Raw genomic sequence first — 16,759 nt, forward strand, 5'->3', positions numbered from 1 at the left:
TTCTTGAAACATTAAAATCGTCCAATCCGTTCAGGAGTTATGATGTTTTAAACAAACACATGAAATTTCAGGGTAACATTTCTGGACTCAAATTAGATTTTCGGTAATGAATTTTTTTCTCGAAAGTGCGTAGGATTTTGAGGGTATGTCTGTTCACCTAAAGTGATTGTAATTGACCTCCGCAACTGAAAATAACTTTTTTAGAACGATTTGGAGTTTTCTTTTTTCGTCGAAAAATTTACGCACCTACTCGAATGTTTTTCTCGAAAGTGGATAGGATTTCGGGGGTATGTCCATTCTCAAAAAATGATTGTAATTGACTCTTGCAGCTAAAAATAATTTTTTTAGAACGATTCGAAATTTTTTAATTTTGACGAAAAATTTGTCCACCTACTCCCTGTCGATTTTTCTTAAAAATTTGTTTGACGCTCTATGGAAATGTTGTTTAATTCTTTTTTTGTATTCAATCACCACCGAATTTTCACATCAGTATGGCGGTCAAATTGGACCACGAAAGTCCATAAGGTGTAAGGTCTACTCATATATCTAGACTGTAATATTACGCCCAGTAATTATCATTTACTTTTAGCTTTTAGAAATTGTATCAAAGGAAAAAATGAATAATAATAAAAAAGATGAGGTCAAAAAAGAAGTCAGCTTTTTTGCGTCACAAACGGTGTTCTTTTGTACACCGAATAAAAAAAGGACCTGTAAGATGACAAGAAGTTATAGGTAATAAAGATTAATGCATCATCGTCCAAAATACTAAAGCGTGTTCCATTTCCATTGTTTAAAAATTCCCCAAAAATAAAATCGAACTCTCGGACTTACCAGACAATAACTTCGAAATTCTGTGTATTCAAGATTTATATTTGAACATTAAGTAGTTACGTTGTTACAAATAAATTTCACTATCGATGTATTTAGTTGAATTTACAAAACTTAAATATGATCGTTTTCTCATAAAAATAATAATTATACACAATGATACGCATGTTATGGTAAGTAATAATTAAGTTACAAAAATCGCAATGATATTCCGATGTGGAGGGACATTTCTGTATAAATGTGCGCTATTCTATGCCTTCTTTTTTGTTTTTTTTGTGGTTTTTGAGGTTCTTGCGGGCGAGGATTTCTTCTTTGTTGCTTTTTCCGCCTTCTTTGCGTATTTGTCGATCAAGGAGTCGAAGAATTTATCGGACTGACTTGCTCGAGCCTCGTTGCGACTTTGAATCACTAGTGCTAAATTGTTGGCAGCTGCGTTTTCCTCGTTTTCGATTTTTAGCATTTTTTCTAAACGTTCAGCTTCTTGTGCCTCTTTAGCCCACTGCAAAAGAAAACGTTACTCGATTAGCTAATGTACCATACACTGATCCTTTATAGGAACCTCTTTAGGGACAAACTAGTTTATTTACAAAATTTTAACCGACACCGATCCGTGATACATAGTTGTCAATATTGTGATGACACTTCCTGTTCTATCGTTGAAGAATTTATTTATAAGTATTGAGGTGTAAATAAATAAAAAAAAAAACAATGTTAGCTGGTAGTAGGAAAAATCCAACAAAACTTTGACTATAATTTCTTGTCCTGATCAAGCACATGAAACCTTAAACACAACATTATACAAAAGTAACAGAGTTTTTGGCTAATTTTTAAATTATAAAAGGATGAAGTAAGGGATAAAATTTTCAATTTTTTATGTATAAATGACTTACTTACTTATGTATATTTGTCCACGATTCAGTGGTTATATATGTATAATACCTTAAAAACTAAACGTGCAAGTTATGTAATGAATTTCACACATTAATTTATGTACACTTTTAAATGTTTGCCAATAGACGGTACAAGAGTGACTTTTGTACTAATTTCTTATGATCTAAGAACGGTAATCACAGTTCTACGTCGAATCGCAATGATAATCGTACGACGACAAGTTTTGCAATAGAAAATAATGATCGTTCAAACAGTAGTGTCAAGAATACTTATACAAACTATTACATGAAAAATCATTGCGTCTATGGTTGCTATTATTGTAATTGGAAATTGTAGAAACTCGTGCAGACTGTTTTCCGTCCGATAAGCTAACACCACACTTGACCTAGATGAAGAAGGAATTCGATCATTAGCCAGCAGATAACATGAAGAGATCGATAAATCAGAGGACGAACGGCTGTGCAGCTCGCAGGCGCCCTTATTAACGTAATTAATTACCACTACCACATTCGTGACACACGTAACTCTATTTTCGATCTTAGCCATACGCCGATCCTCCAGATTATCATCAGAGGCTCCTAAACTCGCAACTCGTCGGTTAAGAGGAGTTAATTTTAACGAGGGCTCGCAGATTCCATAGACGTTCGACAACGCCCTATGTTCGTTCGACGTTTTTTTAACGTATTGTTTAAAGTAACAAAGGCAACGTGCCAAACATATCATTTTGCGATCTATAATGAAACACGATAAACGCTCGACTCCACGATTCAATGGATTCTCGCGCCGGTTTCTATTTCCATGTCCGTCAAAATCGAGGCACGAACGTCAAATACGCGTATGCTAGAAACGAGCAACAATTCGTTCGAGCAATTTACAATATTACAATAAAAATATGGTTACCTTAACAAACATAAAAAGTATCACCGTTGATAAGATAGATTTTTTGTTAATATAACTTACTGAATAATAATAGTTCGTATCAAACAAGGTATTCGAGAATTATAGGTATACAGGAATATAGGTATATAGGAACAGACGCAGAAATGGTGCTTTCATAAAAAAAAAAATAATATAGCTGCGTGGAACAATGTGTTTCTTCTACGTTTTTTTGGGATTTACTAAACGATCTTAATCTACAGTATACAGTTTTTAAACATTGTGTGTATTCATTATTCGCGAAAAGAAAATTATGGATCGCTCGTACAGAAACCAATGACGAGAAAGATATTGTGATTTCTCAAATAAATTATTTCAATTTTATTAAATGGTGCTATTTATTTCCGAACTCTTTTACTATGGTAATGAAAAGAAAAAACAAAAAGATTTTGGATGACGTCCTCCTACAAAAGGAGAATATCTACACCCAAGATTTATAGATAGAAAATGTTTGTGTCTATTTTATGTATAAGTTAATAATTGATATAAATCATTCAAATCGTTAACCGAGTATATAATTTACCATTAATATTTTACATGTTCGAATTTTAATAGAGGGTTTCACGATTTGTAGAATATCTTTCCTTAAAAACTCACGGTTATAGATCGTATTTTTAGATCAAAGACTAAACTGCATTCACTCACGCGTGTCCAACGAAATATCGTCCCGCGAGCACAGTTCGGCACGAGATGCCGTGCGTTCGTTTAACAAGATAAATTGCTTTGCATGTCTGTTTGAAAATACCAATGATGCCAACACAACGAGAATAAACTTTCCTCCGACCCAGCGTTCTTGAAATCGCGCTTAAGTTTCGATGCCGCTGAATTGCAACAGGATGAACGAGTCACAGTCGAACGATGGGTATCGATCCTTCGACTTCGAAAAAGCTGTTTTGCTCGATCGAACGTGATTCTAATAATCGGGTGCATTCAGAATTTCGTTGAAGCGTTGTGCAACGGGCCTAACATTAGGATGCCTCTTAGACGTACTTGCCAGAAATTATAAATAACGGAATTTCCTCAGCGCCGGATTATGGAGTAGGTCACAAGGAATAGGGAACATCATCGGCAAACGTGAACAGCGAAATCTCTTTTACGCGAAGGATGACCAAAGCGCGCGTAAACATTTCCCCGAACTTTTCGGGAGCATCCGTTTCTCGCGCGAAATATTTCGTACTAGCAATAAAATATTCTGAAACAATCAACTATGGGTTTTACTACAAATCTATTCCTTTTTTACCGCGCAATTTTGACGATTGCTAATTCGTTATTTTACGTTTAGATATATTCTTATTCTTTTTTAGGGGAAATATAGTTGAGCTTGGTTATAACGAGCGGGGGAGGAACGAGAAAATTTCCTCGTAGCAATCGCTGGTTTGATCGCGATTCATAGTTTAAAGAGCTTTGATCTATACGGTCCAAATGTCAAGCACCGACGGAACTATTATTAACCCTTCAGCGCGAAGACATTTGAACGCCCTGTTTATGCTGGTGATTTTCAAGGCGAGAGAGTAATATTAGGAATCGATTGTTGACGGATATGCGATGTGTCATCTGTAAGCTGTTTCTTTAATTCATGAGTCACGAGATGACAATCTTTATTCGCTGTATTAGTTTTCGAGTCACGAGGGCAAAACCGAGAGTCTGCACGACACGAGTTTCACATCGTCTCAAGAGTTGGGCAATGATTGGCTATTTTATTAGTCATCGATTGATAAACATAACCAAAATAACACAAAGTATTGAATTTCAGTACAAATAAATTCATTTATATTTAATTAAAAATTTACCAACAAAATATAAAATGTAAAATTACTTGTAATTACTTCAGCTGACATTGACATTTAATTTCTAAATAGAAGTATCATACATCTTATTAAATTTAGGTTTGTACAATTGTTTTTATAATTTTGTCGACACTCTGTACTTATAAAATTGATCAATTCTACTTGTAAAGTAATTTCAACTTGCGAAAAGTAATAAAAGATAGCAAGTTTGATCTGAACGCCAAGTAATAAACTTTTCCCGCACGTGGATTGATCAATAAGTGAGTTATCCACCGGCGACAACCTCCGTTCGTAAAGAAATACGTTGTTGCCACGTGGTAGCTGTATAAATGCAAAATTATTACTGACGTATCGTTAGTGTCAACTGAATTGCATCAGTCAGTCGCATATTATGGTGTACATATTAAACACGAAGCATCGTATAATAAATACTTCCAAGTTTAAGATACGCGCTGTTACAAGATTCTAGTGGGCAGTAAATTATTTCCAGCATGCAATTCATAGAGAATTGAGATCTGCATATCGTTAAAATTCTCCGAGTCGTCGATTTGTTAATAAGAAAACAAATAAACACAAAGGAGGAATAAATAAAGTTGCCTAATAATTAAAAAGTACTCTATACTAGACAACATACTTTCACCATCGTAATAAATCAAGAAAAATTGATTTTAACAATTTAAATTAATACGAACGATATACACTGAATCAAATCATTTTTAGATGCACGTTATTATTATACTAAAAGGTTTAAAAATTGTACGTTACACTCACAAAGGAAAGACTTAGTTTGAACTTTCACTTCAATCTATTTTTGCAAGACTTGGTTACCACATGAAAATATTAGGTGCTTATTATATTTCTAATTTTAGAAAGATAAGTAACTAAACTGCATATTTTGCTATACAAACTGTGTTATAAATATGTTCAGGGCGCTGACCTCATAAACAGAGCAATTTATGTGCTTGATAATTTGAATCTAGTCCACCAAATATACACAGTATTTATTTACAGTTGGGCAACAGTTTAGGGCTAAAATATGATAAAAATAAAATCTTTGTTTCTCATTACTATTTTGGCCTACAAAACAACCTCCTAAGTTATTTTCTGTATACATTTCAGCAATGTGTTCTACAAGTAAAACTAAGACTAAAATGTTATATAATAAAAACTCCATAAATGCTTTGTTAAGAAGTTATGACAGAAATATGAAATGTGATGTAAACGATGTTGAATATACCTATGTTTACATATCAAAGTGAGGCTCGCCTTTGTTGAGACATTTTTGGCATCGGCGTACTATTGAATTTATTGTTGACTTCATATTGTATACGAAATGAATATCTGTATACTCGCGATTTGAGAATACTTTTAGCATTTTCAACACTTTAATTCGTTCACAAGACACAATGAAACTGAAGTTACGTAAAACTACTTGCTTGCTTGTGTTGTCACACTTATTTACTTCATTCGAAAAATTAATGTGATTAATATGTGACAGTATTCGTAGTACAACCATGAACAAATGAGTTGAGTCGAATACGCATGCGATATACGTATGATTTGCCTGGCGCGTCTGTCCATTACTCACTGTTTCTACTTGCGCTAATGTCCAAGTCATACTTTATCTGATAGAGTATGTCGCATTCTCGAAAACAAAGCCTCAAATGAAACGAATTTTATTTTTTATTTTCGATTTGCTTTTTTCGTGTAGAATCATCCCCTTCTTGACATACGTATTAAAAACAATTAATTTTGCAAAAAGTGTTATAACAAAATAAGTGCCATTTGAATTGAAACATTTGATGTAAATTAATAAAGATAAGTTCATTCTTTTGCTTGAGAAATTTTAAATAATAAATACAAGAAATGTATAATTCTTCAGATTCGGGGAGCAAGACGTAAAAAGACATAAGAGAATAAAATAAGAATTTATTTTGTTTTATAAATTAAAAGTATCATTTGTTTCGTGTATTTATCATTTAATATTCAGTGTAGTCGCCGATCAGCTGCCAAGCGCCAAATAATTATTCGGCAATCCTGATTAAATCAGGGTGAGAAACCTACGTTAAAAATAAAAACTGACACATTTTTGCACAACATTTATTAACGGCACCTGAAAAGCTGTTGCCAAAAATATTTCTCTGTTTCTAAGAGAATTATGATACATTTGGGTCAAGTACGATACTTTCGATATTTTTAATACATTTATGTCAACGATTCGACATTGTACACATCATTATGACGATTTCAAAAGAAACCTCTCAACATATAAACTGCATACTTCTGGCATCTGCACCACGGATATTTCGATGACAAAGATTGATATTCTTAGTCTATATCAACGTTTCCCAGGCTGTGCTTCGTGGAAAATCGCAATTAATAACAAAAATAAAATAAAATAAATTTGCTCACTTTTTCAAATAAAATAGGTACATATTTACATCGAAACACGTAAATTTTGTACTTTTTCTTTTCCTACATGAAATTGACTTTTATAGTTGAAGGTCACTTGAAGGTCAACATATTCTATTTAATTGATTACCTCCTTTCACGGGTTACATCAGTGTGTTAATTAATATATGTCATTCCAATGAAGAAAATGACGATCTTGAAGAGAAGTTTACTTATTAAAAGAAGAAAATATGTCCTTTGACTTTATCTCGTCTCTTTAAAAGTAATTGATACATAAAAAATGCTTACGTCGAAGGGAACACTTTGTGTATGTGAAAGAAAAAATGTTCCATAACTAATAATTTTTAAAATTACACTACTTTGATTATTTATCTATTGCATCTAATATTTTGCACATACGTAGCAACCGGAATCTATAACGTACCATCTTGTACAAGTTGATGCAACAACTCTGTAATCATAATCGTAGATCGTTAGATTACACTTTGTTGCATTATAGGCAAATTACCTAAAATTTCGAATAACGAATAAGGGATGGAATTTATTCCTCTCCCGACGAATAAGAATAAAAATTTCAATTACAGAATGAAATATTGCACAATGTTTAAAAATATTACTGATCAATCGTTCGTTTTGTTGGTAATCTATTATTAGAGCAAGATTTTGCTCATGTCTGACCGTAAGCCTCTCCTTGCGAATCTAATTCCGTGATATTTATCTTTCGTTTCTGACTCCTCGTCCCCCTTATAACGTTACGTGCTTTGTATTCTATAACACGGGCTATTTACGAACCAGAGACGTGCCAAAATATCTGCGTGCAAATGGTATGCACACACGTGCATACGCGCGTAAGATCGACAGATCGATGTGCTTCCGCAACCTTGAATTACTTCGTCTCCCGCTGACCAGACTCAGCGACACATCTGGCGGCGAGCCTGACGCTCCGGAAATCATCCGAATCACGAAATAATTGAAACGGTCCATTGGGTTCGAGGCAATTGTTGCGCAACGAATTCCCTTCGTACCGTGTCATCGCCGTGGAATTTCGCGCGAATTAAGCTTCGAGGCGATACTCCATTATGGTTCACTATTAACAACCAACAGTCGCTTCGTATCTGATTATCGTTTATATTTTTTTAGGTTAAGTTCAACACCAAGATGGCCGTCACTCGTATTTAGAAAAGGAATTGTTTTCCACCACCCTATACATATATGTTTAACGACCGAACAAGAATTGTTACATCTTGGTTGGAATTCCTCGACCAGATTTTTACTTATTCCGTACATTGAATAATTCTCTCGATGGGAAAATCGTCCAGAAACACCGAAGAAATAAACGTGCACGCAATCTGGATTTTCGTTAATGAATAAAGCGACGAGTTTTATTGTAAAGAAATATTTAAATTACTCGAAGGATGGTCGAGAATCATACAACAAAATGTCGCGTTATAAACGATCGATTAAGTTCTGTATAAAATTGACACCATTTAATATTCTTGTAATTATTCGAGCAACAAGTCCTTTCGTGATTAAAGAACATTTCTGCTTCCTCGACTATAGTACATTCTTATCGAACTGTACAAATATTTTTAGGTAAGAAAATACAGCAGTAAAAGATTCGTTTACTCTGTGCGCCACTATCGTATAAAATTTAATTTTTATTACAAAATGTGAGAGTTATAATAAAAAAAGGTGTAAATGTGTGTCACGCTGTGGTCCCAAACCTAGAACGAACTTAAATCGGTGCGCTTCGAGACTCCCGCGAGGTCGTTCGAATTCCTGCCTGCTATTTACAGTTGGTATGGGCGCCTGATGAAAATGGTACACCTGTTGCCGGGGCGGGAACACGAAAAGCCCCGCGAACTTGACATCGGACAATTTCGATGCGCGCGCATTCGTACGTTTCTGTTCGGTTTAGCTGACAAAACGCAGTATCGCAGAAACCAGGGTATCTTGATCAGATGCGCTGGTCAAGGTCGTTACATAACACCCATTAGATTGGACGACATTAGTAATTATTTCATTACCACGCCGGATACATCGCGGCCCTCGTTGCTTGTTACTTTCAATTGATATTCAGCATCGCGCTGTCGCATAAATCGTATTCGGCGCTCCTCTAATTCGCAAACAACGTTGCACAACGTTCTGCCGCGTTCTTATCAACGATCTCGCGAATTTATGGACTTGGTTAATTAATTACTGGTTCGAACCGACGAGGGTCGCAACCCTGAACGCGCGCGCCTTCTGGGCGGAACCGAACTTCAAATGTGTTTAGCGAGTAAACTGTTTTTAGAAAAAAATCGCCGTTTCTGTCCACTTAACCAATGGAGTAGCTATAGTTCATACCCCACCCTCTTCTTAATCCCTAACACTATGATTCGACGCTACGATGGCCGTACGTTTCACGGAAAGATTGTGATTTTACGTGGAGAATGTTTAATTCGTGCAGTTAAGGAATTATTCTACTCTAAAACCTTAATAAAAAATCGGTTTTGTTTTATTTCCTTATCAAATACCCTTTCATTTGCTTATTTCGTTTGACTAGAATAGTTATGCTCAAATTACTAGATGTATTTCTACTAAAATAATAACAGAATATATTATAACTATCATAGCAGATTTGCTAAAAATTTTTCTCGAAAGTAAATTTTTAGAAATACTACTTTTGATGTTCGATCGCCATAATGTGGTGTGAGTATCTGAACTATCAGTCCAGTGGCTGAGGTTCAAATCCTGTCTAACAGCAGTTTAACACTAGAACTACCGACAATTATAGTGTATTTATTTGTACCAAAGAAATTAAAACGATAGATACGCGAAGAAATGTATAATGCAATGTAAATTTTCAGAAATTCAGTCGAGTAAATTTTTTACAAATTTTATTGAAAATTATGAATGGGTCATTTTGACTGCTTTGGTAGTTCTAGTGTTAATTTGTACCCTCTTTTTACTTGATTTTACAGTTGTGAATTTAATATTCACGCTGTTGCTCAAGATATGTATATTTATTTATATCCCTGTGCTATTATTATGTAGATTACGACTACCAACAGTTGAAAGTAATAAATTCTTATAAATCTATAAGTATTCTTAATTAATTATCAAACTGTTATTGACAAGAAGAATTTATTATACAGTGTATTTTATCGACAAAAAGGCAATAAAATGAAATTTTCATAAGACTGACCCATGTGATTGCTTGGAAGAAGACTGCGTAATTACCGCTACATCGTTACGGTAAAACGATCTATGGAATGCAATTAAATTAGTCTCACTAGTTGATATGCATTCTTCATATACTGCACCTTACTCTATATTAATCTGTTACGTGTTCATATTTAAACGTGCGGCTAAAACTTTCATCTCGAATAACGCACGTTCGTAAATCTTCACACAACTTAAGCTATAAAACAATTTTTTCTCTTTCTTTATTTAATTCGTAATTATTCTCTATACCAAATATATTCTTACAGCTGTTAAATCAATATAGAAATATGTGTTTAAATTATTCACACTTTCCAACAATAAACTGTAAGGCACCCCTAGTTTAGAAATCACAGCTCTATATGATTATAAGTTAGACTTAACAACAGTGTAGCTGTTATTATTATTATACTGCTAGAAATTAAAGTAATATATTTATTAAAATTAAATTTTCCTATCTTTCTTCGTATTTATAAAATTTATTGTCAATGTAATTACAAATGTCTGTCAGCTGAAACATTCGAACCCCAAACTTTTCGGATGTTATTATAGTTCAGACGCTCACACCGGGCGTTTCAAGCTACCGTGATAGTTAAAAATCATCTGAACATTAGGCAAAGCACACATAAATGTCTAAAACAATTTTTTAAGTAAATACTTTGACCAACAAATATCCCAAAATTATACTCTACATTTTACGTTCAGTTCCCCATACGAAAAACACTGACCCGGGTCATGACCTCTTATAGGTCGGTACATATACGTACATTGTGTATATTGCAGGCTCTGTGGTATCCGGATAACCAATACTGGATGAAGATTGGTTCGCGATCAAAGATGATCGAAGACGATGAAACCAGCTGCACTTCAATCACCCACTCGGATTACCGCGATCAATCGTTTCAATAAGCGTCAGTCAACGTTCCATTAGCACCGCGATTCGTGTTACAACGTTAAACGTAAATGCCCGTGCAGATTCGCGCTAACGAGGTGATTTCGTCGATGAAGAATTATTATCGTTAACGTGAACTTAAACAAAAATTTTTAGCTAAAATCCCTCCACAAAGACATGCTCCAGGAAAACCAGGAGAACCGAGGCGACCAGCACGACGAACGACCGTTCCAACGACGAGGATAGATTCTTGTTCGGACAATGAGGTAATGGTTTGTCGGTGGTCGTCTCAATTGGCGGGACTCCCGTTGCGGCTACTCCTTGGTTAGGTGTACTGTTCTCTAAAGACATCGAGCGATCCTGAGGAGCTGGCCAAACCGATTGATTAATTTCTGGCGACGTTGGCGACATAGGTCGAACGTTGACCGTAAACGCTGGGGCGACCGTTGGCGGGGACCTATACTCTGGGGGTCTGTAGTCGGGCCAGGCGGTGTGATCGATATTAGATTCCACGAAAGGTGGCGTTTCGTGACGATCTTCCGGGCCAGGTGCCAATGGGGGCAGGTTTGTAGTTTCGCTCAGATAATACGGTTGCTTGAAACGTCTGTCCTCGTTTTCACGGGACGGATAAAGCGGGAATTCGGACGTGGCGCTGGTGGTTTCTGGGAATCTGGGCCAAGGTCTCCAGGTTGGTTCCAAGTTGTCGTACTGTCTCACGTCGGGTGGCGAACCCGTTGTTGTATCGACAGGTGGAACAACTCTTTGGGGAACGTAGACACTGTTCGGGTCGTACGGTGGTCTCATCGTTGTATGCTGTTGAACGTCTTCGTAGGAGATCGTCGATGGTCTTTGCATGGTTCTCCAATCCGGAGTTACGGTTCTCCAATCCGGACGATAGACGACTTCTTCGGTAGTGTGGAACCTCGGCAGTGGATAAGATGGCGTCGATTCCATGGAGGGACGCGGTGTCCGTGGCGTGGGATGCAGTCTTTCTCGATGCGTGGGTAACGGCGTTGTTGGAGCCGAAGTGACATCCTCGTATTCGATACTGTACTCGATCGGGGCTTCCACCTCGATCAAGTCGTCGGGTATTTTATTCCATTCAGGGTCCCTTTCGAAGAGCACCCCGCGGCTCTCGAGGTAGGTGCTTACAGCGTTGGGACACTTGAACTCTGTGTTTTCGGTGAGGAATATTCTCCTCAGATCCTTTATATGCGACATAGCCTTGATATTCAAGCATTCCAGACGGTTACCAGAGAGCCTCAGCTCTATGAGGCTGGGCAACATTTTGAACACACCGTCCTCGATGGTGCGTATTTGGTTGTAATTCAAGTCCAAGTACGTTAAATAATTCAAGCCCCTGAACCAAGATTCCTTGACGGTGGTCAAGTGATTGTTCTCCAAACTCAGTTGCTGGAGATCCGAGAAATGTCGAAAAGCGTCCGGCTCGATATCAGTTACCCCACAATGGGACAAACCGAGGACCCAGAGATTGGAGCGAAACCTTGAGAACGTGTCTCTAGTTATCAGAGAAATTGGCATGTCTGTAATGAGAATCTTTCCAACAGATTTCGGAAGGTCGTTCAAATCGGAGAGCTGACCACCTACGCACGAGTACTCTACCATATCCTTGTTCTCCACGTATCTGCACTCGCCTTGCACTCTACCGACACTGGCACACAAAAGAGTCAATAGCAACAGTCCGACAATGGCACCCATTTTAATCATCGGATCGTTCAATTATTATTAAAATCGCGCAATCAATTGTAAAATTTCTTTATTACGATATTATCGTGGCATGCAGGTATCATTATTGTACGCACATCCTCCAACTAACTCAATGGTTTACAGTCATTGTGGTAGGGATTTTAGCCGAAAATTACAGTGCGTCTAGCAGTGGGCTAGACCCGGTCTAATTGTTCTGTAGACTGAATCCGCTCTTGCGTTCCCTCCATACTTATTTACTAGCATTCCCCCTCCTCTGCTCTTCGTACTATAAGTCCGCCTCCTACTACTACTTCCAATCATGAGGCAGTACTATCTATTGATAAAAATAGAGAAGCTTTAGCGTAGCGCACAGCACGCTTGCTCATCAGATCTCCGAAGCGATATGTAGCAGACGCAAGGGTAGGGGAGAAATTACTATCGAATTTACGAGTCCATCGCCGTCTGTGCACTTTCGATACCTTTCTTATATTCAATGTTGTAAAATTAGGGGAAACATACGATAAAAACATTTAATGTCGAGCATACTAAATAATCCCACTTTTTTGACGCTGATTTTTAGTGAGAGAAATTATTCGAATTATTTCCAATGACACTAGTTTTATTGAAAATTTTACAAATATTAGTAATCATTGTAAACGATCATTGTAAATTCGAAATGCCGGTCATCAGTAATGTATTGGATTAAAAATTTGTAATGCAAACAGTTACACAAATTCAAGAAAACTGTACTATTTGTGGTAGGATTTGCAAACAATACGAAACAATTTTCTAAATAACAGTTTTACTGTGACTCTAGGACTATCACTTACCTTACGCTTCCTACGTTGTTTCTTCTTATCATTTTCTTGGGTAAAGGCAGTGTATTCCGGTACTTCACCCTTGTCTATGAGATTTTGAATAATATTATGTAACCTTGGTTCATCATCACAGTTAGTAAATGGAACCGATTCCAAAATGTAGTCCATATCTCCTTCGCCTACAAAAGTCATTAAACTCTATATATCTGCTCTGTTTACTGAATAATAATTATAAAAAAATTAATTTACTTACTATCCATGTAAGCACGTTTCAAATCTTTAATTTCTGTCTCGGATCCTTTGTAATTCTTTTCATAATTATTAATGTCCTCTACTGTTATTTTCTTGAATAATGTTTTCCAATAATCATCCCAATTTCTCATCATAACCTCTTCACTTTCTTCGTCATATTGGCCAGATTGATCATAAATCTTGCGCTTCTCATTATCACTGAGAATTGAATGAATTCGTCCAAGGACTTTGAATTTTTCTGTTGCTTCTGTTTTGATGTCTTCTTCAACACGATCCGGATGAACAAGTAAAGATAGTTGGTGGTATGCCTTTTTCACTAATAACATAAAAGATATTGTAAGATTACTGTACAACAGTTATTGCAATTAATAGATGCAATACATTAAAATTAAATCCAGTAAAAGTAACTCGTACATACAGGTTATGAACGCCTACCTTGTTTATCGTTTGCAGTTCTTGAAATTTTTAAAACTTCATAAAAATCGCGTGCACCAAAGTACTGTTCACAGAGATCTAACAAACTTGCCATAGTTTTTAATTTTTTTTTTAATTTTTTATAAAATACTGATAAGTTTTGTTTCGGAGTAGCTGAAATGACAAGCACAGAACGTATGTTTGGCGCTTATTTTCATCTAGTTTCCATTTAACTTGAGATGGATAGAGTGCGACATCTACAATCTCTCCAACGTGTAAGAAGTGTCTACAATATCAATATTCAATAACTTTTTGAAGTTCAACAAATAGCACAGACGAAATATGTAAGTAGATCAATAAGTATCCAATGTATTTTTTCGGCCTATTTCTTTGGGGCTCTAGAGCCCCATTATCATTTCCGTGTCAATATTACCAACAGGTTATAGAAAGAGATCATAGCGCTTATTATGGTAGCAAATGAAATTATGGAAATTCTTTTGTTTATTAACAGAATAAAAACTGTACGGATTAATGGAAATGAAATTAATCTATAACGCTATCGACTGTAAGAGTTACAATTAAATGTGGTGGGAGTTCCAAGTATTGATCGTTTTGGATTTAATGAAGAAGCTGTATTTATACTAAACTAGACGAGGAACATTGCAGCCATTAGCTCATATTATTTGCTATCTAATTAATGACTATATTATAAAGTTATTTATTTGCCTGCAAAATAGTATTAAACATATGAAATGTAATTTATTAATACATAGAGGTCCACTATTGCTTCTACGAAAAGTATTTCGAACCGTAACGCGTTAATATGATATTTTGAAATTGTATTCCGTGTATCTATACGACACTACTTAAACGAAATGAACGTTTCCGTATTCCTGACAAGCCTAATTTGTATCTGCGAATCGGTTGAGCTTTCTAAACGTCTATCTCCTCAGGCGCACGATTTCTTTCTCGTCTCGCTTCTTCTTAGCGGCGACGTCCTACTTTTTTTCTTTTATAGAATCATCGAAACGCATCTTTATTGTTCGAATTGCTGGGTCTTTGCTTGTCAACGTCTTATTAGTTTAATATTTTATGTAATATACTTTCTTATATAGTAAATAATTTCCTGTTACCAATAAATAAATAGATATAATTACGATTCATGCATTCAATAAATATTTTTGAATTCTACGTTCCATGATAAGTTTAAAAGAAATAAGACGTTTTGAATTTAAATGTAACGTTTATATTAAAAAAAAATTATATAACATGGATTTAGTAATCCCCAACACAACAAATAAGATACTAAACCTTATGGTTTACAATTTAGTAATAATGAAGCTAATCGATCTAAGTTAAAGATATTCGGTTTCAATTCTATAATTTTGTAATTCTTTTTTATTATAAACACTGAAGATTATGTATCCAGAATTTGCTTACAAAGGATCGTATATATACAATATACGATATTTACATGTGAAAAACATTTTATTTCTCTATTAATATCAGCATTATGGGATAAATGTTAAATGTATTTGTGTTTAATCGATAAACTAATATTTTACTTCAGTAATTGGGGTTATAAATAAATTATGTATGTAAGCTGTTTTTCAATGACAATTTGTAATAATTCAATTCTCGATAAAATATAGGCAGGTCACATGAATTATAAATAATAATTTGCGTATGAGTACGAGATCGAGAGCTTCATTTACATACCTTCTTTTCTCTGTCCCAATTGGATATCCTTAACCTAACATAAATCTATATTTGATCGTAATTACATGTTTGCATGTTTTTTTATTAATAATCTTACAACAGTGATTTGTGTTACCTTACAGAGCAATTATATACATTAATTCATGTTATAAATAAAAGTTATTATACATTTATACCTATATGTTCAGTTATGTAGCAAATAATATTTTGAGCAGGTTTTCTATTCAACATGAATATAATAGGTTATGGAAGATGGTACTCCACTTTATTAGACACCTTTCGAATAAAAATAATATTAATAATTTTCTGAAAATACAAAAACCTAATTGTTCCAATGGTATATAACATGCCAATTTTTTATATTTCTTATTACATTCGACAAGCCAAAATTAATTTTCGCAACATTAGTGGAAGAATCAAGACCATAAAGTCTTCTTTGGTAGGCGTTCTTCGCACGTTTTAAAGAAAACATTAAATTATGCTGTCGATTAGTACTGGTACCCTTGCGATTGTTGTTCTTGAAAATATTACGTGTGTAAACAATACTCACATAATTAACAAATAGTAATATAATTATTATTTTTATCTTTTAAATAAAAAAAAATTTGTTCTCTTTTTAAACAAAAAGATATTCATTAATGTAATTGGTTAAGACCATTATTGCGCGAAGTTACATGATTATGCAAATTTTTTTCTTTTTAATATTCATCTATGTAATTTCTAAAAATAGAACTAAGTTAATTCATTGTAAAACAGTTAGATCAAAAAGTTTATTTATTCGTAATATAAAAATCGCGAAGAGAACAATCAGGAAGAGTTACCAATTCTAATATAATATAACTACTCTACACTTTATTTTATTTACACTTACGATTGACAGTATCGATAAAAATCAGGTA

The 16,759-nt window shown here is 35.0% G+C and overlaps 1 protein-coding gene across 2 annotated transcripts; it reads right to left on the reverse strand.

Annotated features, from left to right (window-relative positions):
• Positions 1-854: 854 nt before the first annotated feature.
• Positions 855-14,337, reverse strand: LOC122401322 (dnaJ homolog subfamily C member 9). 2 transcript variants are annotated; one of them, XM_043403394.1, is made up of 4 exons: positions 14,163-14,337; positions 13,729-14,043; positions 13,488-13,654; positions 855-1,327 (listed from the first exon to the last, which is right to left on the reverse strand). In XM_043403394.1, exons 1-4 carry the CDS (start codon positions 14,254-14,256, stop codon positions 1,079-1,081), a joined length of 825 nt encoding a protein of 274 aa, XP_043259329.1. In that variant the 5' UTR covers positions 14,257-14,337; the 3' UTR covers positions 855-1,078. The 2 variants fall into 2 exon arrangements, with proteins under 2 accessions (XP_043259329.1, XP_043259328.1); XM_043403393.1 differs by lacking the exons at positions 13,488-13,654; positions 13,729-14,043; positions 14,163-14,337 and adding an exon at positions 10,826-12,871 and having other exon boundaries at positions 1,192-1,327.
• Between the last annotated feature and the right edge of the window lie 2,422 nt (positions 14,338-16,759).

Source organism: Colletes gigas, unplaced genomic scaffold, assembly GCF_013123115.1.
Source record: "Colletes gigas isolate AHSC1104 unplaced genomic scaffold, ASM1312311v1 Colletes_gigas_Sc00023, whole genome shotgun sequence".
Classification (NCBI taxonomy): domain Eukaryota; kingdom Metazoa; phylum Arthropoda; class Insecta; order Hymenoptera; family Colletidae; genus Colletes; species Colletes gigas.

Coding starts and splice junctions, on each gene's coding strand:
- LOC122401322 (XM_043403393.1), bottom strand. CDS start 12,678: ATGATTAAAATGGGTGCCATTGTCGGACTGTTGCTATTGACTCTTTTG.